This window comes from Pezoporus occidentalis, unplaced genomic scaffold (genome assembly GCF_034315485.1).
Source record: "Pezoporus occidentalis ecotype Australia unplaced genomic scaffold, CSIRO_AGI_Poc_V1 ctg19, whole genome shotgun sequence".
Lineage (NCBI taxonomy): Eukaryota > Metazoa > Chordata > Aves > Psittaciformes > Psittacidae > Pezoporus > Pezoporus occidentalis.
The window spans coordinates 659206-681443 of NW_026913748.1; the positions used below are offsets into that span (position 1 = coordinate 659206).

The window sequence follows — 22238 nt, forward strand, 5'->3', positions numbered from 1 at the left end:
ACTGAGTGCTATAACCTCATAGATGGGCAGATCTTTTTTCTTTCCTGAAGAGACCAGACTATGCCTGCCCTATGTCCACAGGTTTACCTTAAGCACATTTAGACTTAGTCATGTGATTAAGGCTTGATGTCATTCAGGCTGGATATGAGGAAAAAAATATTTACAGTGAGGGTGGAAAACTACTGCCCAGAGAGGTGGTGGATGTGCCATTCTTGATGACATTCAAGGCCAGGCTGGATGTGTTCTGGACAACTTGACCTAGTTGAAGATGTCCGTGCTCATTGCAAGGGGTTTGAACTAAACGACTTCTGAAGGTCTTTTCCAATCCAAATTGTTCTATGATTCTATGTTTTCAGATGCAGATGCTTGCCAGGTATGATCTAATAAATTTGCAAAGAAAAAACGTGCAGTTGCTCTGGTTTAACAGGCTGTGTGCATACCAGCAGTCTTGGGTTGTAAGTGATTACAAATCAGAATCTGCATGCAGATGTTGTGTTTATGGGGCTTCTGTCAAAGTCAGATTCATCTTCATGGTTTTCCGTTGTGTATTTCTTTGTATGAGAAGTGAAAACATGCTGGTATCTCAGTTCTGTGGTAACTGAGAGCTGTTTTGAACTAATAGCATCTTACAGAAGAGAAAACAACAGCTCCTGGGAGCCCTGCAAACTATCTAGTTTGGTGTATCTATTGGGGTGACTGCCCCAAAGTGGCTGTTGACATGGACTGGCAAAGACCAGTTGAGTTTTGAAGCCACTGACCCTTTCTGTGGGTTATGCACAGGCATAGTAGGGTCTGCATGGGTGAATCCTTCAGCAGGGGCAAAGGATAGGTGTACTGTCAGAGTGAGCACTTACAATCTCCCTGTTATCTCCACAGCTAACGCTGAGATTGGAGCCCTGCAGGGTCTTCAGTGAGGTGGAGCGGGGGAGCTGGTAGGCCAGCACCTGAGAAGGAAACAGGGGAGATGCATGTGCCTGGGCTTGTATGTCTTGGCCTTAGCAATGTTCCTAAGATGCAAGGTCTTACTGCAGCATCACGGACAATGTGGAACTTGAGGTATTGCACCAGTTTGTCAGTGTTGGACTTCTTGAAGAGGAAGTCCTGCTGCTCCTGTGGCAGCCCACGGATAGCTGTGTCTGTGGGCCAGAATAGCGTGACAGGTCTGTGGATAGGGTCGTTGATCAGTCCAAGCAGGTTGTTTTTCTGCAACACACCAAAAACAGGGGTGGAGGATTAATGCTGCACGTAGAATGACATTGACCCTATCTGGTGAATGTCTGGTATAACTGGTATGCAGTGACTTGTGGGCTGTCTGGTCACCAGCCTGCAAACACCATGACTTCAAAATCCAGATGCCTGAGTTGAGCTGCCCAAGTTGAGTTACATGACTGAATTCTCAGAAGTGCTTCATCTCCCAGGGCTGCCCACTGAAAACCAGGCTGACAGCCCAACTTTGGGTTTAAAAAGTCATACTTGGGTCACACCTTGGTCATGAAGTCTTGACATACGGTAGGACAGGACTGAGTGGTGTAGGGAGAAGTGGCTGTGGTTCTACTTTGTAACTCCTCACCTTTGTGGGAGAGGGACCATGTGGCAACCAGGGTTGTTGTGTACTGTGTTGCGAGCCCTTTGGCTCACTCAACGCTATCCTGCCAGTGGTGCCATGTGTCATGTCTCTGCTTCTGTCTTTAAAGAAAGTGTTTCAAACCTTTACTCAATAGCTGCTGTCTCTGTGTCCTTACCTCTAACAAACTGCTGAACAGGGTGTATCCGTGTTTGGCTGCAACCATTTTAAGGCTTTCCTACAAAGAAGAGAATTTCAGTAACTTATATAATAAATGCATTGTATGTGTATTTAAAAAGCAGATATTAGTTTGTTTTCCCCTATAAATCACTTCTTGTTATGAAATCAAAGCCCCTGTAAGAGCCTTGTGCAGAAGTCCTCTTATACTGTTCTTACTATAACTGTAATTCATGAATGAATTTTAACTATAACATTCAGTTTATTCAGTAGTATAAAATGATGCTTGTATAAGGTCTTTTTGGTATAACTTTTTTTGGTGACTTACATGACTTAGATATCTAACAGTAACTGTGGAAAAGCTCCCTGAGAACGGCAATGAGCTGCACATACCTTCTTAAGGGGGAAATCCTGCATATGTGATGGGACCAGGATTTGGTTTATGACATGTATCACACCATTTGTGCCAACAGCATCACTGAGTATGATTTCAGCATTGTTGTTCAAAACCAGTTTGTTCTGGAAAGGCAACAAAAACATGTTTTCTGTGGAACCTTGTGTGAAGGTGAGGCTGATGCCAGATGTCTTTGATACGGTGAGCCCAAACCATCCTTTCTTTGCAGTAAACAGCAGCTTCAGTTCTAATAAATTGCCCTTTGCTTTTTCAAGTTCTCATCATGCTCATAAAGCCAGAGTATGAGGATAAAATAACTTGTATCAAAGCAAGGGTTGTACAGCTCCACTCTTGGCATAGCAGATAAGTGCTGAACACTTCAGCTGGATGGGCAGTCTTGTTTTAATGGTATTTATTAATTTTTGTGCATCAAGGAGGAAAGGGAACCAGTCAGGTTTTTAAAACAAGCTGGATGAGAACAGACTGTTCTATTACAATGTCTCCTGCCTCTTTATGCTCCATTACCTGAGAATAGCTGATGTGTATTGGGTCCCCATGGAGAGAGGTGATGTTGGTGATTCTTGTCAGGTCATTGTACAACAGACTGGCACAACCCACCATGTGGTACCGGAGGATTTGAGCCATCACTCCTTTGGCAATCCAGTCCTTGACCTGCAGCAGAAGAAGGAGTTGGAGAAGTGGAGGAGTTGAGCAAGGCATCTGAATCCAAAAACTCATAGCCAGCTCATCAAGAACTTCTGGCTTTCTTACTTACTCGTGGGTCACTGTTCAGTACATCTGTGCGAGGTACAAACAGAGTGAAGGGGCCAGGACCTACAATATCTCTGATAGACGAGGCCTGTCAAATTTAAGAGGACAATGAAGTAATGAGTTGTTAGTGTGCTGAATGTCACACAACAATGGGGACATCCCTGCTGAGTGGGAGGTGGTGCCTGTATCCCAATTGCTGCTGTGTGGGGTTCCCCTCCTTGCAGTATAAGAAAGAGTGAAAGTCCTGTGCAGTATGGACTTTCCTTCCCAGTCCCATCTGCCATCTCTGTCCACAGGTATAAAATGGAAGACTTTTCTCTCTGCTCTTTTGGCTTATAGCCAAATCTCTGTTTTCTCTGCAATAACAAACAGGAGAAGAAGAGGGAAAGTTCACAACAAACACTAAGCATAGGGGAAGGTGGAGAGTGCTATTTTCCCCTGGGGAAGGGGGAATGAAGAAACTCTTTCATCTTGAGAAAAGCATGAATGGATAATACACATGCATTTCTACATGCTTTTAGCTGATAACGTTGCTCATACCTAAGTAGTAGATTAGTTACTGTTAGAGGTACAAATGGACCTGGGATATTGCAGGCACTTTGCAATGACAAAAGAGCTCTGCTAAAGTGAGGGGAAGCCATCAATCTACCATGGTAACACAATTAAAGCTAGAATATGAGTTGCTGGACTAGCAGGCCAGTATACAGGTTTGTGCCCTAATGCAGGGGGTAAACAGAGAATTACTACTTCCAGTCTCTAATAAGCAGTGAGAGCTAGCAGTGCACACAGGCATTTAGCAACACACAGAGCATCCTGTGATGTTTCAGAGAGCAACTGAAAAGAGTATCACAGTTCGGAAATGCAGAAAGGGTAATAGAAGAGTGGCATTTGCTCATGTCAGGTGTCATGAGAGATGTGCTGGCAGATCTCAGACTGTGAATGGGTGAAAGCTTTTGTTTTATGCCTGGTCTGGAAGCCCTACGTTTCCCTAGCATCTTGGTCTTGATCATTAATACTCTAGAGGTTTTCAGGGCATTTTAAATGCTTAAACTGACTAGTATTAGTGACTGGTGATCCAAATCCAGTTCCAATTAAGTTGAAGGATGTTCGTACACATCAGACTCTTGCCTGCTCCCCAACCTCAGCTGCCCTTGAGGTAAAAAAACTCATGAAAAAAGAGAGGGATGCCACCTCTTCCCCCCAAATTACCCCCCACTCAACCTTTTCTTACCTCTAAGTGGAAATAAAACCTAGATGTGTTGGCGTCCCTGAGAAGTTCCTGCAATCAAGAGCAAGACTTTGTAACAGTGATACACATGTGAGACAACATCAGTGGAGAGCAAACAAATGCAGCACTTGGACAAGAAATGGATCTTCTGGTTTGAAATAAATGTTGCCCCTCTGCATTGCTTCTCTTCAGTTCTTACCTTGCTCTAGCAAAGAACAGGCTTCCAGGCTTCTTTGAAACCTAAAAATACCAGTATTATCTCCCTAGCACTGCAGTCATAATGATTGTCTATCAGTTTGATTTTTGTGTTCTGGGCAGGTAAATTTATATTTCAGCTTCCTGTTCCTATTCCTGGTTTCTTGGATTCGGATTATTTCAAATTCTGGAGTAGATTTACCAATTTGTCCAAGAAGAAAAATGGCGTGTTTCAAGAGACAACCATTGTATTAAATAACATTGTAGTAAAGATGAGGGGCAGCAAACACATGCAGCACTTTACCTGGAAGATATTGCCTCGGCACTTAAATCCATCTCCAATGTAGTTCTGTTTGCAGGTGCAGGTCCTTTCTGTCAGCTCAGTGTCATTACAGATGGCAAATTCACTGCAGCCTCCATTATTCTTGTAAGATCGACATTTAGATTATTTAATTCCTTTATTGCCAGGTGCACAAACCAATTCTAGTTCACTGTTTTTCTTAAGTCTTTTTTACATGTTTTTATCTTAGAAAGACTTAATCCCAGCTTTTTGAAACCAGATCTTTCTAGAACTTCTGATGCTATATGCTTTCTTGCAAATATTAAAGAGCATTTGAAGTTCCTAAGAAATAATTCTCCTTTTATGCAAAGGATGTAGTTTTGACTTCCTCTTTATATCTTTGGTTCATGGTGCTATAATAATCCAAAAGTCTTCCCTGCAAATTTTACTCTGGACCATAGGGATGAGCCTTAGCTGTTCTGCTGAAGCAACATTGACTTACTTACACCAAAAGGAACTATTCACAGCTGTAAATCACTTTCACGGTGCCAGGAGCCTGGATTTCTGGAGGAGCTGTCTGTTTGTCTGATGGCCCAGGCCAGCTGGAACAGGGACCTGCCACAGGAGCTCTCCTCTAACATGTCTCCTGTCTGCTCCTGGGTCCACCACCAGTGCAACCTTAGGCTTGGTGCAGCAGATTAATCTCACCCAGCTGCCTCCAGGAAGCTTCCCATGCTAAGGGGAGATGTCCCTCATCCATGAGCAGCGTGTTGGGGTTCAGAGCCCTGCCCAGTCACAAGCAGATGCTCCCTAGTTAACATCTCGGCCTGCAAATAAGTTTCTATGCTGGATTTGAGAGCAAATCGGGGAAAACTGAGAAGCCACCTTTTCTTCTTTCCATGTGCTTTTTTCGTGGTGTCCTTTCTGTTGTCCTTTTCCATGGGCTGTGAGTGGGAGCAGAAGCTTCTTTGGAGGTATCACTGGGGCCTGACTTGACAAAAGGTGAGCCCGGGCTGTAAGTAGTGGGTTTGGGTGCACTTGCTATTTATTTGGCTAGCTTTTGGCAGGCTGTTGGCAATCTTGGGTTTATCCTAGCTTCTTGTACAGCTGTGCTGCACAACCATCATCAAGCTAGATTAACCTCTGGTCTGACACTGACTCTTCTCAAGGCTCTTTTATGTATAATTAGTAAAGCAGACACAGACTTGCTGGGAGAAGGCACAGGAAAAAGCAAAAGCACACAGTCATAGGAAGCAATGACTTGTTACTTTGACCTCCCCTTCCTCCAGCTTCTGTTGCTGCCAGAGCGAAGGCAGCTCTTTCATCTCTGCAACCTTTCTCAAGGTTAGAGAAAGTCTGCTGACAGGCCAGGCTGGGAGACTGAGAGTTATTGTCACTGTGCTCAAAGCACAAAGGATTAATGTGCACTAGAGAGTGGGTATGTCCCTGCTGCAGCTTACCAAGAAGCAGAGTAATGTGGCTGGTGCAGAGAACCATGTTACTTGCAAATATGTGGCTTGTGATATGGGAGCTGACTCGTGTGGAGCATGTGTGGCTAATTCTCAGCCTGCAGTGATAAGTAAGTGACAGAATGAGGAATGCTACAGGAATTCCTGGGTTGTGTGCTGTGGAGGGAAGTGATTTGCATGAAGAATGAGTGTTTGTAGGTATGTTTTGTTTTTTTAACCTCCCAGTCAAAAAAAGGTCGTGGGTAGCACGATGAAAATCTATCTCCTCTTTTTCACTATTCACTAACCTGACTCTGCTGCAGTGTTGCTATCCTGTATGATGCATCCACAGGGATGCATTTGGGCTACAGCCTACACATGGCCATAGGCGCTGTGGGGCTCTGATCTTTGACTGCTCTGTGCGAGCTATGTCCTAGGTGAGCTTTCAGGCTGGGACCTCTGCTGAAAACATCTCTTTCAGGTAACGCAGGCATGCCCAGGCTCCTGAGTGACTCTTTTCCCTCAAAAACATGGATTTCACTGGTAATAACCCAGCAGCGTGAGGACTTGATACTCTGATTAGACTGGAAAAACATCAGAAAATCATTTCTCCTGTTTGGGCTGCACAGATATGGTCCTAAATTACACCAGAGGGCTTAATGAGAGGAGACTATTAAAAATATATATGCATTTTGATCTATTGTAGACTATTCTCTTTGTTTCCCAATCACATGGCTCCTAGAACAGCTACAACTGCCCCCTGAGCATCAGTAACCTGAACAGTAGATTTTTCTTTGTTAGTACAGGTAACGTGTAGTAGCAGATCGCATTTCTTTCTTATAATTTGAACCAAACTCTTTAACTGTCTTGCCTAGAAACTGCTCTTATTTATTTATTTATTTATAACAGTAATTGGAATGTTGGGAAACCCTTTGTGTCCCAAACACAAATTTCGATAGCGGCTTTTTATGTGAACTCTAGCAATGACAGAAAAGTTGCTGAGAAGATATGACATATTTTACCACTACATACTAGGGTCTCTTTCTCTAGATCTGATTTCAAGTGTTTTTTAAGACTCAGTGATGAGTCTGGGCCCTCACTTGTGTCATGTCCTGGAAAAGTCCTTACTGCATGCTTAGTTTCTAAAATAGTGACAGCGTGAAAGCATGTACTGAACCAAGCACACTTCAAAATTAGTTAAGTTAACATAAATTGATTCTGGGCACATCTGATTTAGGTTTGAATGTATACAACCCCCAAATGCGTAATGCTTATACCAAGACCTTAAATAGTCTCATTAAATGGATACTTACTTGCGAACACAGACTGATATATGTGCATTTTTTACCATCTCCAGAGTATCCCTTCAAGCAATTACATACTGCCTACAAAGCGAAACCAGAAAACATACATATATGGAAAGATGTCTGATTATTTTTTTTCAGGACACTTATATTTAATTTACTTTTTTTGCCAGATTACCTCATAGCAATATGGTGTACAATTTATTAAGCTGAAAGTACATTCTCTTTCCCATGGCAGTTTCTTAGCCAGCATGAGCAACCATAGGATGAGATGGGGAATAACAATTTCTAAGAGGCTCTGTTTGCCCTTTACGTGTCTATTCATCTTTCCTCTGCTCTTCTGTTCATTTGAATGACCCCTTTGGCATCTGCACATGGTCACCTTGCTGGCAAAACAGGCTAAACCCCTGAATTGTTTCCCTTATTTTATTTGCATAGATGGGTATTCCCCCTCTCTTCCCTTCCCCGTTTTTTATGTGATCAAACATATCTTCAAAATAATACACTTGGAATTGTGTCCCAATGTTACTGACAGCTTCCCATGCAGCGGTAATGCATTTGACAGGCCATGATTACTCTATTTTGCACTTGCAGTTGTCACAAAGATGAAAATCTAATATGGTTGCAAAGAAATGACTTATCTTCTTCTCCAGTTCACTGCTTAATGGTTCTCAATTTTGAATTCAGATTTAATGTTTAGGAGTTTGAAAATTCAAGGAGACTTCTGCAGCAGAAATAAAACTGCTAGGCAGTGTAATAACAGTGTTTTATGTATGTGGATGACTGAAAGCCCTATGGAAAGCAGATGCATTTCTGTTCTATATGTTTGCCTCTTCAGTACTGGGATTTTGTAATAGAGATTATTATTGCTCCCACATTAGTTATATTCCTATGGGTAAGGAATTATAAATAGTCATGCTGTAGCTACTACGAGTAGCCCCAGAGAGGGTGTATGGAAGAAAATAGCCATCACCCATCCTGTCTAGAGGAGCTGGGAAACAGTTAAGCAGCTCTCTGCTCCCACCAGAAACATACTAACTTGCAAATGACAGTCAAAGCAAAGAGTTAATGGATTGGTACTGTCAGAAAGGGTTGATGGGGTTATTGCCCCTCCTGTCCCTGGACAACTGGAAGGCAGGAGGTGGCCTGTGACTCCTGGTCTCTGTTTCCTGCATTGCTCCTGAAGAAATACTGTTCAGTGCTTGCTGGAGGATTACAGTCCTGACAATAGCCGGTATGAAACTATAGGGGGATGAAAAGAATTGCTACAACCAGGGAGTTCACCTTCTTCTGTAACTGTTAGAAAAACAGAAACCCTAATCTGAGTCACTTGATGGCCTGGACAATTTGCTGCTTCTTTTCCCCTTTGCTGTTTCATACTTTTTTCTCTTTGGACATTATGTGGTACTTGTGCCTGGGAGACTCAGAACAGCAAATGTGGGAGTAGATGCTGTAACCTCTATTTGAGAGCTCTGATTCAGGCCAGTTTGTTTCCTTGTGAACACATTTGAGCTATGCTGGGAGAAGGGCTAGTCTGAAATGGATTTTTTCACTGGCAGTTTCTATAACAATAAAGCAAATGTTATCTGGCAATACTTTAAACCTGACAGGTTTTCATACCCAAACCTCCCAAACGAGGAAAACAACCACTAGAAACAGCAAACCCCTGCTTTCCTCTGCAGTATTGTATTACTTTTACTGAAATTGGTTTATTTTCATCTTTGTCCACACATTCCCTCAAATATAACTTCCGAATTTTTGTTATGAAATCCATTTTTCCATTTAAAAGCAAAGCTGAGATGAGGAAATCTATCAAGCTGTAAACACTTGGCTAGTCTTATTTTTATGTCCTGACAAAGTACTCACTTGATTGGGTCCAGTCTGTGTGCATTCTGCATTTCTATCGCATCCGCCGTTGTTCTCCAGACAAGGGTTGATTTCTTTATAAAACAGAAAGAGTATAGTAAAAAAGAGTGACTTCCAAAAACCCAAGAAGGGAGAATTTTAAGTAAAGCATACTAGGAATGCAGATTTATGTGAATCAATGAAACTAATTCCCTTAGCTACTTAATACCTCAGTCTAGGCCTTGCAGTTGTCTTGGTGAAAGCTAAAACCCTGCCATCAGCATTTCTAAAACCATACCTGGGGATGTATGATATAACAATGTCTATATATCTTAAAGTCTGCAATGGTCAGAGGAGTGTGAGCATATCAAGCAGCTGAAGATGGAGCTATCCTTGTAGAGAGGTAGATCTTTATTAATAAGCTTTGGTGTCACACCACACTGCTGTAGTTGCAGGGTTTGCCAAGTAGTATCAACCACACGGCAGGTAGAGATGCCTTTGGCACCAAGGTTTACAGTAGTATCAGGAAACTGCACTTCTGGGTCATAGGGGAAAAAGGATCTCCCATTTACAGGAAAAATCACTCCTGTAAATTCCCTCCATGTGATATATGAGAAGTTGCAAATGCTTACCGATGCAGAATATTCCATCTCCAGTGTACCCAGCATTGCAGACACACACTCTATTGCCAGGCGTTGTTCTTCTGCACTCTGCCTTAGCAGAACAGCCACCGTTGCTGGTCTTGCAAGCATCAGTAGCTGAACAGTGACAACAGCCAAGATTAAATCAATGCGCTTAAATGGCTTTTTGCCTTTCAGGTTAAGCTGTCTCTGTATTTTAAAGGGATTTGCTGACATTTTCTGAACACAGAGTCCTTGTGATTTAAGAGGCCATAGGCTTTGTTAGTGCCAGATTTTAATACATCTTACTGATTTCATGGGGAATGGTGAGACGATGCTCCTAGTCTGGAATTTAAGAATTCACCCAAGACTGACTTTAAGTAACTTTCCATCTTCAGATTCTGCCCATTCCAACCGAGCACAAAAAAGGGACCTTCATGCTCTTATCTAGATTAAATAGCCATTTGAAACTTTACCTTAGCTTGCTTTTTCTACACACAAATCATATACCTTCTCTTGCAGGAGGTCTGGATTGTGATACCACCTAGTCCTCCTGTGACAAAGAGTCCTGGTTCTTATTCAGATGGATACTCGTGCCTGTTCTCCAACTCTGGATGCATCAGAGGTTTGCAAATTAAGTTTGCTTGTGCTACCCTGAGAGCAGGGAGGAAGCCTTTTCTGATCTCCAGTGTGAATCATATCAGTCCAAACACTGGTTTAGTTTTTCCCTCAAATGACCCCAAGCTGATGTTTCAGCAGCTGTAACAGCCAGACTGGGTGATGACTTGTTCTGTAACTGGTTTTGCCCAGGAATCCTGTATAGTGGACTAAGGGTGAGTGGAGAGCCATTATGGTGCCACCCAGGTCTTCCTGCACATGGGGTATTTCCCACCAGTAGATTAAAATGGATTTGGTTGATTTCTGCCAGAAGAGAAAATGAAAGCAGCTAGAGTGTTAAAATCTTGGACCCTGCCAGCCATTGTGAGTGAGTACACAAATATGCTTCTGTTCCTAAATGCACTGGTATTTTAATCAGTTAAGGATTAAGTAAAATTCCTTACAATCTTTGTAACCAGAAGCAGTCTATTTTCCAAGTCTAGATATCCCAGACTCTTGGAGGGACACCTTGGATAAGTTGCTATTGCCCCTTTCTGAGTACCTTTTGGATCTCTCTGAATTAAAGAAATTGATTTTGCCACCCCAGAAACCTGTGCAAGTTCAGAAAGCTGAGGAAATGGTAGGGCTGTACAGCTTCCCATAGCTGAGAGTGTTATCGTATCCTGAATTGAACTCTCTTTGCTGGCCTTTGCTGGGAAAAGGAGTAAAAGTCATAATCCAGGTTTCATTGCTCTGTAAACAATGGGGCCTGGGCTGTGCACGGCATGTTCCCTTTTCTCTGGTTTCCCTTAGCACAATGCCTTGCAGCTTGGAGGTTTCGAGCCCTTTGTTTGCTATGAATCCACACCTGTTGGGCTTTTAATTGTTTTGAGCAAACTGGCAGCAATTCCTGGTTTTTAAGTGGTGTGTAGGGAAGTGCTCATCTCTCACCAGCTCCACTGTGAGCACAGAGTGCTTCCAGCATGCTTTTTTGGTTTATGCTTTCTTCATAAAGGAAGAAACAAAGCCCATTACCTGTGCAGAACGTCCCGTTCCCCTCAAACCCAGCTGCACACTTGCAGTAGGCAGTGCCATTTGATAGGAGAAGGCAGCTAAAAGAAGCAGGGGGAAAAGAAACAACATTAAAACCAAGAAAAAAAACTTAACAGGTCTTTTGTACAGCCCTTGTTTTTGTGCTTTGCTCCAGAAGTAATGCCACATAGAAATACCAAGGCATTTAACCCTACGGTATGATGTAGTTACAACCATAAAAATGAACATAGTTGAACCAAGCTTTCCAAATGCTTTAGGATGTGTTATTTTAAGTATTAAAAATGCACACTTTGGTTACCAAATGTCCTATTTTCTCACGGAGAACCCTTGAATTTCATGTCTGCTCTCCCAAATGCTGTGCACAGGTTTTTGTTTGCGCACACGATTTCTAGAGGGACGCAGCAGAACTGATGCACAGGGATTGAGCCAGGCATCTGAGTCTTCACCTCTCCTTGTTTTTGAAATGTACTGGGTAATGTAAATCCTGCTCTCTGCTCAATGCTAAGCAGCAGGTATGCTTCAGTAAATGGCTCAATGGGGGTGACTTTCTCCTTTGAAAATTAGTTAGTTCTTTAACATTTAAATAACATAATTTTCTTTAACATTTTTTTTTCATAAAGAACAAGCTGGACTATATATTTTGCCTTGCAAGAGAACCCCTTTTCCTCCTCTCTCCTCCAAATAAGTGGTTTTCATACATACTTAGCACTGGTATGACAGGAGGCGTTACATGCGTCGTCTTTGATTTCTGCAAGAAGGAAAAGGAACAGGGGTCAGAACCTTTTGTGTCAACATTCTTCTAGTTTCCCAGTCTTTTCTTCCCACCATAGAAAGCTGGAGTCTGTTACGAGCTCTGCACCAGACAACCAAGTGCTCAGTCTGTATAGACTCTATCTATACAGATCAGCAGGTACCACTTACACAGTTGTAATCATATCACCAGGAAAATATTTCACCTGTTACCATATGTATTTTTGTCTGGTGAGTTTTGCACAGTATTAGTTTAATTATATAAGGTAGGTTTTCTTAAAGGAACTGAAATTTGCTCAGCAACTATAGCAACTCTAACTATAAAGTTAGGGGAGAACTTATAATAGCTTTCCAATACCTAAAGGGGGCTTTACAAGAAATCTTGAGAGGAACATTTTACAAGTAGTGTTTACTATGTTTACAAGTGTTTACAATGTAGTGACAGGACAAGGGGGAATGGCTTTAAACTGACAGAGGGGAGATTTAGGTTAGACATTAGAAGATTCTTCACTGTGAGGGTGGTGAGGCATCGGCACAGGTTGCCCAGAGAAGCTGTGGCTGCCCCATCCCTGACAGTGTTCAAGGCCAGTTTGGACAGGGCTTGGAGCAACCTGGTCTAGTGGAAGGTGTCCTTGCTCATGGCAGGGGGTTGAACTGGATGAGCTTTAAGGTCTCTTCCAAACAAAACCACTCTGTGATTCTATGATTACTTTTTTTTCCATAAGCAAATTTAAAACTGATATTGAATATTATTAATGTGTTTATACCACTATTTAATTTCTATGCAAAGTTGTAAAATATTGAATACATTTTAATCATATGTAACTAAAATATAATTTTATTAGATATAGGAGATATATTAAACCAACACAAGTTTATTTATTTTCTAATTAACTTTTATTGTATTAGCAAAAGCATAATTTAACATCCAATGTTGTATGGCTAAATCAACTTATTGAAGCACTTGAGAGGCTTTTGATCTGAGGATCAAAACGTGTTGGGTAACTGTTCTGCAAAATATACAGCCTCAACAAATGGGATATTCTTTCAGGACAGGTACAGGGTGACATAGGTAGAGGATTAGCTAAATAAGGTGTTTGAGTGTCATGATCAATATCTCAGCTGGCTCTCTATTAAGAAGGTAATTAATTGGCATAGCACAGGAGTGTGTCACCCGTATTTCACTGCATGGGGAAGCTGCTGGGTATCTGGTCATAGCTGTAGTTCTGGCATTTCCTGAAACGCTCACTTCTCACCCCAGAACAAAAAGGAGGGAGCACTCACCAGTATCACACATTACCCCTCTCCAGCCAACATCACATTCACAGGAGCCATCCCCATCGATCCCGCTACTGCATTTTCCATGGACACAAGTGCACACTGTGGAGAGAGATGAGAGAAACCCCTGTCCCTGGTCAGGGGAGCAGTGTGTGCAGCAAAGCAGTGAGGGGAAGGAAGGGCAGGAAGGATGGCCTGCATGTCTTCTGCTGATGGCACCTTCTGCTCTTGGCTACTTCAAGGATTGCTTTGCCTATTGGCTTCTACAACTACTATAACTACAAAATAAATCTGTATTCAAAATATGCTTATCTTTCCTCTATTCCTAAATACAGGGGGTGAAAATGTATTTTAATGGGAAAGCATTGGTGAAAAAGCAGTGCTGGAAAGGATTATTCTTGCTAGAATACTGTTCTAATCCTGTAGCATGCTAGAGTAGGAGGCACCATCTCCAGAGAAGGGAGAAGAGCTAAAATACCATAACAGGAAGGAAAAGGGGTTAATGGTGTTTTTAGGACTAAGTTTTGACATCTGACAAGACTAGAAAAAGTGCTGGTGAGGGGATGCTCTGTACCTTGATCGCAGTTGAGGCCGTATTTGCCCTTGATGCAGCTTTCGCAGGCTGTACCGACAAACCCTTCTCCGCACTCGCAGGTGCCTGTTCCATTGATGCCGTCCATGCAGACACCGTTTCCAAAGCAGGCATTCCCTGCTTTCCCCGGGCAGGATTGGCACTGCTGCCCAAAGAAACCTGCGCAGCATTCTCTTTTCTGGAAACCCAGAAATACCGTGTTGAGGGTTGGGGTCAGGGTAGCACGCAGGGAAGCAAGCACGGGTGTTGACTCTTGGCCCTGCTGCTGGGTGGAGGGGAATTGGAGAACTGGATTTTAAGCAGCACTTCAGGTCTGCTGGTGCTCCTCACTGTGCTGGGGCTCAGGCTGCCACCCCAGCTCCTTGGTGGGACCTTCAGCACTACAGTGAAAGGTGATTGTGATTGCTGTGGTCAAGCATGGAGTTACCCTTCCCAAAGCTGTGCTCCCTGTGAGCCACACCAGCTTCCAGCCCTTCCTATGCTGTAGCTGTCAGCAGCCTTTAACCTTCCAATCAGTGCTGCATCCAGAATAAAGGCCAATAAACATATTGCCTTGATATGCTTTTAGTGGGGATTACACGGAGGGTGAATTTCAGGTATAGGAGTTCCTGGCTTTAACTGCAACAGAAATGGTGTACTCACAATGACCGTTTTAGCACACTTTGGCTGGCACCCAATCTGGATGGTGTACATCCTCATGTTGTTTTCTGAGAGGATGCAATATTTCTTCTCCCCTGCCTGAATGAAAATTGGAGTAATATTGATCAGCTACTTTCAAATGTTTTAGGAAATGGGACATTATCTGTATGTGTGCTGTGCACTGACTCACACATTTACAATGAACATTAAGGAAATACTTCTAGAAATAAAAATGCATTGGTTAAATGTTTAGGTTTTTTCCCTAACAAATATGATCGACTAAACTCAGTGCCCCGTGGTGCTTTAAAGATGTGTCTAATATTGCCTTTGCTCAGATTTAAACAGAATCTTTTTCTGAAATTTGACAAACATTTTTCCTTTTTTTTCTGACACATTTCCCATTCTTTCCAATTATTCTTGGAAAACTGAGAGCTAAAGTTCTGCAACACCAGCTGTTGAAACACTGTCTTCTGGGTCTGAGCACAGCTGGGAAAGATTGCTTACTGAAGACTTGTTGGTCTCATTGTATACTTGTTAAGAGTTTGATACAAGCATTCATCCAACTGTTTATTGTAAAGGAAATGTTAATGTTTTTGAGTTTTACCAGTGAGCACTTCAGTTTGGCTTTGCCAGCCACTTACTTTAATGGGGTAGATGGGACTTAATCTGCTGTGGAATCCTATTACTGACATAATTAATGACAAAAAATAATAGAGGAAAATATGCTTGCATAATCCCAACAGAGGGGGTTTCCCAGAAAAATTTAGGTGCCAGGAAACTTTAGGCCATAATGTGGTTGACAGGGACCTGCTGCATATTTGCAGTTATGTGTTGGACATCCAAAGTCTCTATAATCTGCAAGTCTCCTTATGACCCTAACTCACAGCATATTGCTGGAAACAGGTTGAGTTTGCCCTTCTGTACCATCTCTGACTTGAAGGGCTTCTGTAATTCCTCCTGTAGCAAGCAGACTCCAGACTGTGTATCAGCTGCCTCAGTTTTGAGTGGTAGAGGTAACCTTTGCAGATTGAAGAGTCTTCAGTTGTCCTAATGCACAGCTTCAAAATGAAGCTGTCTTTAAGCTGCCCTTGATTTTGCTCCCTTGCTCTCAGGGTGGTTGGAGGCTATGGACTATAAGCAATGTATGCAGCAGGCTGAAGCAACTATGACAACATTTGCTGAAACTGAAGCAATTATATTAAAACCAGGATTGAATACATCTATACTCAGTTTTGATTAAAATATATATATAAATTAGCATTAATGATTAAATACTTACTATTTCTTTTGTTCCTGGGGGACAACTTGAAGACTGTGAACAAATTCTGCATTTTTCCTTAAACAACACAAATGGTTAACTGTGGTTAAAGACTGTATAGAGCTGCAGACAACTTATTTAATAGAAAATGCATAATTTCCAGCTATACTTCTAAACCTAGCCCTTGGGATGCATAGTTATGATAGCCCCTATGGTAAAGGTGATGAGAGTAGCTGCTCTGCTCAGAAAGGAAGATCATCCCCACCAGAGACACCTCATGGGAAGCCTCTTCCCGAGGGTCAGGAGAAGGAAAGCTCTTTTGGGTATTTCTCTTTGCTCTTCTAAAGTGATGCTTCCCAAGAGCCTTCCCATCTAAAGCACGATAAGAGGCAAATCCTGAACTTGGACACAGCTTTCCTGTGGTGCAACAGCAGCTTGGAAATGGAAAACTCGCATAGATGTGTATCTTGTGCTGTATGTGTGTGCAAAAAATTTCACAGTTTCTGCCAAATGCTTAGATACGTGTTGTACCCAGTACGTAATGACTAATATTATTCCTGTTTAGCTAATGTCATTGCTCTTAACAAGGCTTAAATGAGTGTTGAAGTATGTTACTGCATTTGAACATAGTGGGGAAAATAGTTTTGCATCAGAAAAAAAAAGGCTTATGTGCAAAGGGCCTGACAGAGCAAAGCTTTGGAAAAGCCTGGTGTGAAATGCACTCAAATATGGGACCGTATCCAAAGGAAAAACTGCAAAAGTTCAACCCTGTTAAATTTGTTTTAACCAAAGCACAAGTCTCACTTTTTCTTCTTTGTGTAGCTTGTTGCATGCTTCATAAAAATGGAGGCAAGCTTCCTGACGGCTGTGCTTTTTGACTTGGGAGAAAAGCAAAGGAAACCTTTCTCCGCCAGCTTGAGTAAATCACATCCTATTCTTCAGAGGAATGTAAACCCATTTGTATTTCATATGTAAAAGTAACCGAAGTGGGAGAATGTTTACTCGGAGGGTAAGAGAAGTCCATGTGTATGTGCAATGGAATGAAAATAAATTTTTTCCTTAAGAAAAATAATTTATTTTCCATTTTTCCCCACTTGTTTGCTTTATAAACAAGTGGCCTGGCTGAGAACATGTATTAGAATAGTGAATTACTATTTTTTTTTTTATATTAAAGCTCAGGATTTTCTTACTCCAGTGCTACTCTGATTATGTTTTAACCAGGCTGTCAATACACTGACTGCAAGGTCAAAGTTGTCTCAAGAAATGCTAAAATTCCTGTAGCAATATCCTTTGTGGAAAATATGATATATGCATTCCTTACTGGGAAATAGTATCACATGTCTTGTATATTTGAGCTATGTTTGGCTATAGGTCTCTCAGATGGGCCTTTAAGCACCTACATGAACAGAACCACTTACGATGATTACTGTATCATTGATATCACATCTGTTCTTCTGGATTTCCAAGACCTTTCCCAACCCATGGATAATTCCTTTGTCTGTTGCAACATTTGTATAGCTTATAGGTGCATCATTTATGGATAACTGCAAAAGAAATGCAATCAGTTAGGAAGCAGGAGAAATGAGTGGTAGCCATGTGGTAGCTAGAGCAGCAATGGTGAAAGAAGGAGCAATGTGCAAGTCTCACTTCAGGAAAATCAATGAATGTAGCTAATTTCAAGCACTTGCTCATCTCCCACTTGCTGCATTTAAGAGCTTCACTGGACTGAAGGGCATAAGATGACTTGCAGCATGCTGAAGTTTCTTAGCAACAGGATTTGCCAGAGCAGCTTTTTCTGCCATAAGGTGTAAAGGTGAAGCGTTTGAAGAAGGAGCCTAAAGCAAGCCAAGAGCTGGGTTACCTGTCTGTGGGGGATGATAGGCTTCCCCTTCCAGCAGCTGTGGCTTCAGGGAGGACTTTCATCATCTCACTCCTCCCCACACTCCTACAGAGTTGTCACCAGCAGCATCCCTATGAGTGGATGCTTTTCTGAGGGTCTGCCATGGGCTGAGCAAAGAGCAGGGCTTGAAACTGCTTCAGTGAGAAGCTTTCTGTCTGCCTTTGCATATGCCCAGAGGGATCTCTGGGACAGAGAAGAAGGAGGACAAAACTCCCCTCCCAGCTCTGTTGTAATTTTGGCTGTATTGCTTAGTCTTACTATGCCTGATTTTCCCATGAGTGGTCTTGAAAGGCAATTCGTATTTGTTGCCCAGTGCTTTAAGCTTTTAGGATTAAAAGTGGAGTAAATCCACAGAAAATAGAATTAATGTTTTATAATTAAGGGCAGGTTTCTAATAGCTCTTAATGACTATTTTGCAATGCAGGCTTGTAGCAGCTTCTAAAATGCAATGCTAAATGTGAACAGCATGATTGAAATAAAATTCAATCAAAGATCTCTTCAAGGGTGACTTGGAATTAAGCAGGTCCGAGAGAGGCATTTGAGTGACCACTTTTGTGCTATTACATCCCAGGAGCTAAAGGAGGAGGTGAACAGCTCCTTTTGACTGCATATTAGTTTAAAGTTGAAGCTGGCTTCATAAAAAAGCAGGAAACCTGTTTCTCCAAACAAGTGAAAACAACAGTACCTGGCCATCATGGAGGAAGACCCCAACCTGGTAGGAGAACCCTAGCATGGTCTCCCTGTGCATGCCGTTGTGCAGGTTGTTCTTCAGGAGCTTCTCACCCAGCACAATGTGGTAGCGGATTTGGCTTTCGTCCTGCAAACATGGTAACATCACAAAACATGAAAGGTTATTTAGGCATAGATTTTCCCAAAGGGTACAAGGCAAACATAGATGGCCTGAGTTTGAGGAGTAGCTTCTCCAGCTGGCAGGTTATTTTGTATTTCCTACCATGGAAAGCCTGCATTCCTATCATAATGAAAATGTAATTGACCTTGGGGGATTAAAGGCTTGTTGAACTGGCAGGACCAAAGTTTGCTTGAGCTTAGTAGTGTCTCCTCCTGTGTACAGGACTGACTGATTCAGGGAAGAGTCAGTCAGATGACTTTTTAGAACTCTGAACTTCATGAGCTCATTTGACATGAAAAGTTGAGTATGTGCTTTTATATTCTTCCCCATACCCATTCCTTTCCTTTGGGAATCCCTGAATCACTTATAGATGAATGTTTACAGTAATTTATAGTTTTTTTTTTTGTTGTTGTGGTTTTTTTTTTGTTGTTTGGTTGTTGTTTTTTGTTAAGGTCATTTTCAGTCAATAAAGTGTTGGAGCCACACCTGTTAATGGAAAAATTTTCTCTGCCTCATTGCTAGAGTATATTCACTTTTCATTGATGTGGTGAAATTGTTCTCTGTGCATCAACATTTAGTAACGACTTTCAAAGGTTTCTGCATCTTGTTCCAGAGCAGGCGACTCCCAAAGCTCTACCTGGCTTGGAGGAGGAGGAAGTAGGATGTTTTATGGAGACTTGTAGATGTGAGAGAAGCTGGGGCATTTGGAGGGTTTTAGGAGCTGCTTAGACAACAGCTATAGTGCTGCTGCATTTGTATGCCTTTGCAATAAAAGGTGCTTGCAGGAAATCCTGTTGCCTGCTGTCTTCTTGTTCTGAATGTTCATACTGCTCCTTGTTCTTCCATCCCTTCAAAAGCATGGGAAAGCAAAATACATAATGTTTCCTGGCTTTGCCCACAAGGTGAAATACTGATCTTTACACCTTTTAAAGAGGAACCGATTCTATTTTGATTTCCTCAGATTTGACAAAGAAATATTTGCAGGAAAGAAGGTGGGAACTAAGAGCTAATCTCCACCCGTGTTAAAGTCTATTTAATTCTCCTGACTTGGATGCTTTGGAGAAAGTTAACTCTCTTTGATCTTCATTTCTGTCTTTCATCACTAGCAGAGTGAAAACAAAGCCTTGCTTCATCAAGGCCAAGAAATGGGCTCTTTTCCATGTGTTGAGCTCTTCCCCCTGTGGCAGAGTTCTCCCAAGGTGTTTCATAAAGAGGATAAGGCTTAGGCAGGCTTAACCTTAAGGTGTTTTCTGATTTTCTTTATGAGGTTGCCACACCAGGCAAGGTTGGGAGAGTGGAAGAAAGGCAGAAGAAACACTGGTAAACTGTGGAAATGAAAAGGATTTCTTTGCGTGTGTAACCTAAATCCAGTGGGGTTAATGTCTTATGTTTCTCTCAACGTTTGTTATAAATGCTTCTTACAGTGATGCGGAAATGATGATGCTGTGTCATAAAACAACTAAAATAGCCTTCAAAAGTCATTTGAGCAGATGTAGCTTGATCATGTATGAATTCTTCCAGTGAGGCAGCAAGTGGGGGTTTTGCTGTGGGTCTGCTGGTTGGTGGAAAATGTTCTGGGACAAGTCATTTGAACCTTGTGCTGCTCAGCTTCCTGGCTGTAAATGGAGACTGTGAAAGTAGGGACAGATTGTGGCAGTGTAAATATTTATGGAAGAGGCAGGGGAGTATTAATGTCATTGAGCAAGTCATGGGAGAAGCTTCCTCTGCAAGGTGTGACTCTCGATACGTGCATTCAGTAAAGCAGTTTCAAACTGGAACAAATATGAAGAAAGGTGCTGAGGTGATGCAGGAAGAGATAGTTTATTTTGGGAGGAGACTGACAGGCTTGAGAAAGCTCTTTGGCCTTGTAAATATGTCAGGACATAAATGCCACAAAGTTGTTTCAGCTAAAGCATACTCCTGGCACTAGAATAAAGGGATATAAACTGGCCAGAAGTGTGCTGTCAAAATAGCATAAACTAGATCTGGGCATGAGGACTGAGGTCAGAAAGGGAGGTGGGATGGCCTTGTCTGTGATGATGGGGAGCTGGCAGCCAGGTCAGGTATGAGCCTGGTGTTGGGCTCCTTGGGGTGGGCAGCAGCAACAGGGTTTGCCTAAGGGAATTTTCCTAGCCAAGAGAACTTTAGTAAGTTTTCTGAGCCCTGGGATGGCCAGTGGTGGTTATAAACTGGGATTAGAAATGGCCTGCAGAAAGGGCCGTGTAATAGTGTTCCTGCAGGAATGACAGGGCAAGCATCTGGGTAGTTTCAGAAGGAGTCAGAATGTTTTGTGGGGTTATTAATGACAAGGTTACCACTGATGTCTGGGGACTGGACTTGTTCACCTAGGAAACTCATTTCAGGGTTATTCCTGGTCATTCTTCTCCTGATCTTTACAAAAGTCTATTGATGAAATGTCTTGGGTATTATATTGTGTCATCTCAATCCATCTACTTGAAACTGAGATGAGATACTGAGTTTTTAAGACAAGTCTTATAAGCAATACTTACCAGGGTAGCAGACTTTTTATCCCTAAGGTAATTTTCTATGGCATCATTATCTGGGGCAAAGACTGTGTATGTGTTTGCAGCTTCTATTTCATTTGCCAGGTTGTATTGCTGTTGTGGAACACATAAACAAAAATCAGAATGGCCACTGATAGTCTGATACCAGTCCACATGCAAACAAAGCAGAGAACAACTTCCATTCTTAAAACAATGTGAGAGCTTACAATAATATAGCCTCTGAAAATGGAGTAATCGGGCATTTGCTCCAGGCGGGCCAGCAGCCTCGGCATGACAGTGCTGCGGAGGGGGGTCAGAACCTGAAAAGGGAGCAGATATCCTGTGTCAGTGCTTGTATATGTGCTGTGGCTGAACCTGCAACTACCAGACCCAGGCCAAAATGCTGTTTTGTGTAAATACTTCTTTTCCAAGAGCTGCTAGTTATTTTCTACTGTTTGTGGTGCAGAGGAACAAATCCTCCCTCTGCAGCCATATACCTTATCAATAACATGTATGATTCCATTTGTGGATGCGAAGTCACCAGCCACGATGTGAGCACCCTCAAGGGTGAGGTTCTGAAAGAGAAAGAGGAAAGAGAGGGTTTGCTTTCTCTTTTTTGCATTGGTAGCAGTGGTAGCATTTTCCCATTGATTCCCACACATTCCCAGAAGCTTGCCTGGGACTCCACCTTGGCTTCACTTGCCTCAGGCCACACTCAGGGAACCATGTGCATGGGAGGTGACTTTGGGACTCTGTTCTGTTCCTGGTGTTCAGACCAGCAAAACCATGGGACTGCTTGCACTGGGGTGGTTATGGGGTGTGTGTGCTCACTCCCACCCCACAGCAGGGTGAAGCCCTGTGCCAGTTCATGTCCTCCCATTTCTGTGCAGCTTTGAAAGACCCCATTCATGATTTTTCCCTCTGGGCATGGAGGTGGGAGGAAGTTTTCCCTTCCTTAACGGGGGTGAAGTGCTTAAATGTGCCATATGTA

General features: G+C 42.4%; 1 protein-coding gene across 3 annotated transcripts in view; it reads right to left on the reverse strand.

Moving 5' to 3' along the window:
* Window positions 1-22238, reverse strand: part of STAB2 (stabilin 2) — an 82119-nt gene that overhangs the window by 16526 nt on the left and 43355 nt on the right. For 2 of the 3 annotated variants that reach the window (XM_062616342.1, XM_062616340.1), the window contains exons 31-52: window positions 21745-21822; window positions 21475-21567; window positions 21254-21361; window positions 18579-18710; window positions 17412-17537; window positions 16015-16071; window positions 14739-14834; window positions 14079-14274; window positions 13511-13606; window positions 12179-12224; window positions 11459-11535; window positions 9839-9964; window positions 9228-9301; window positions 7371-7442; window positions 4634-4753; window positions 4138-4185; window positions 2911-2994; window positions 2661-2807; window positions 2135-2260; window positions 1743-1802; window positions 1027-1203; window positions 855-944 (exon numbers count right to left, since the gene is read on the reverse strand). In XM_062616342.1, coding sequence (XP_062472326.1) covers window positions 855-944; window positions 1027-1203; window positions 1743-1802; window positions 2135-2260; window positions 2661-2807; window positions 2911-2994; window positions 4138-4185; window positions 4634-4753; window positions 7371-7442; window positions 9228-9301; window positions 9839-9964; window positions 11459-11535; window positions 12179-12224; window positions 13511-13606; window positions 14079-14274; window positions 14739-14834; window positions 16015-16071; window positions 17412-17537; window positions 18579-18710; window positions 21254-21361; window positions 21475-21567; window positions 21745-21822 — 2229 coding nt within the window. Of the gene's footprint in view, window positions 1-854; window positions 945-1026; window positions 1204-1742; window positions 1803-2134; window positions 2261-2660; window positions 2808-2910; window positions 2995-4137; window positions 4186-4633; window positions 4754-7370; window positions 7443-9227; window positions 9302-9838; window positions 9965-11458; window positions 11536-12178; window positions 12225-13510; window positions 13607-14078; window positions 14275-14738; window positions 14835-16010; window positions 16072-17411; window positions 17538-18578; window positions 18711-21253; window positions 21362-21474; window positions 21568-21744; window positions 21823-22238 lie in introns of all 3 variants that reach the window. The other variant, XM_062616341.1, reaches the window with a different exon arrangement.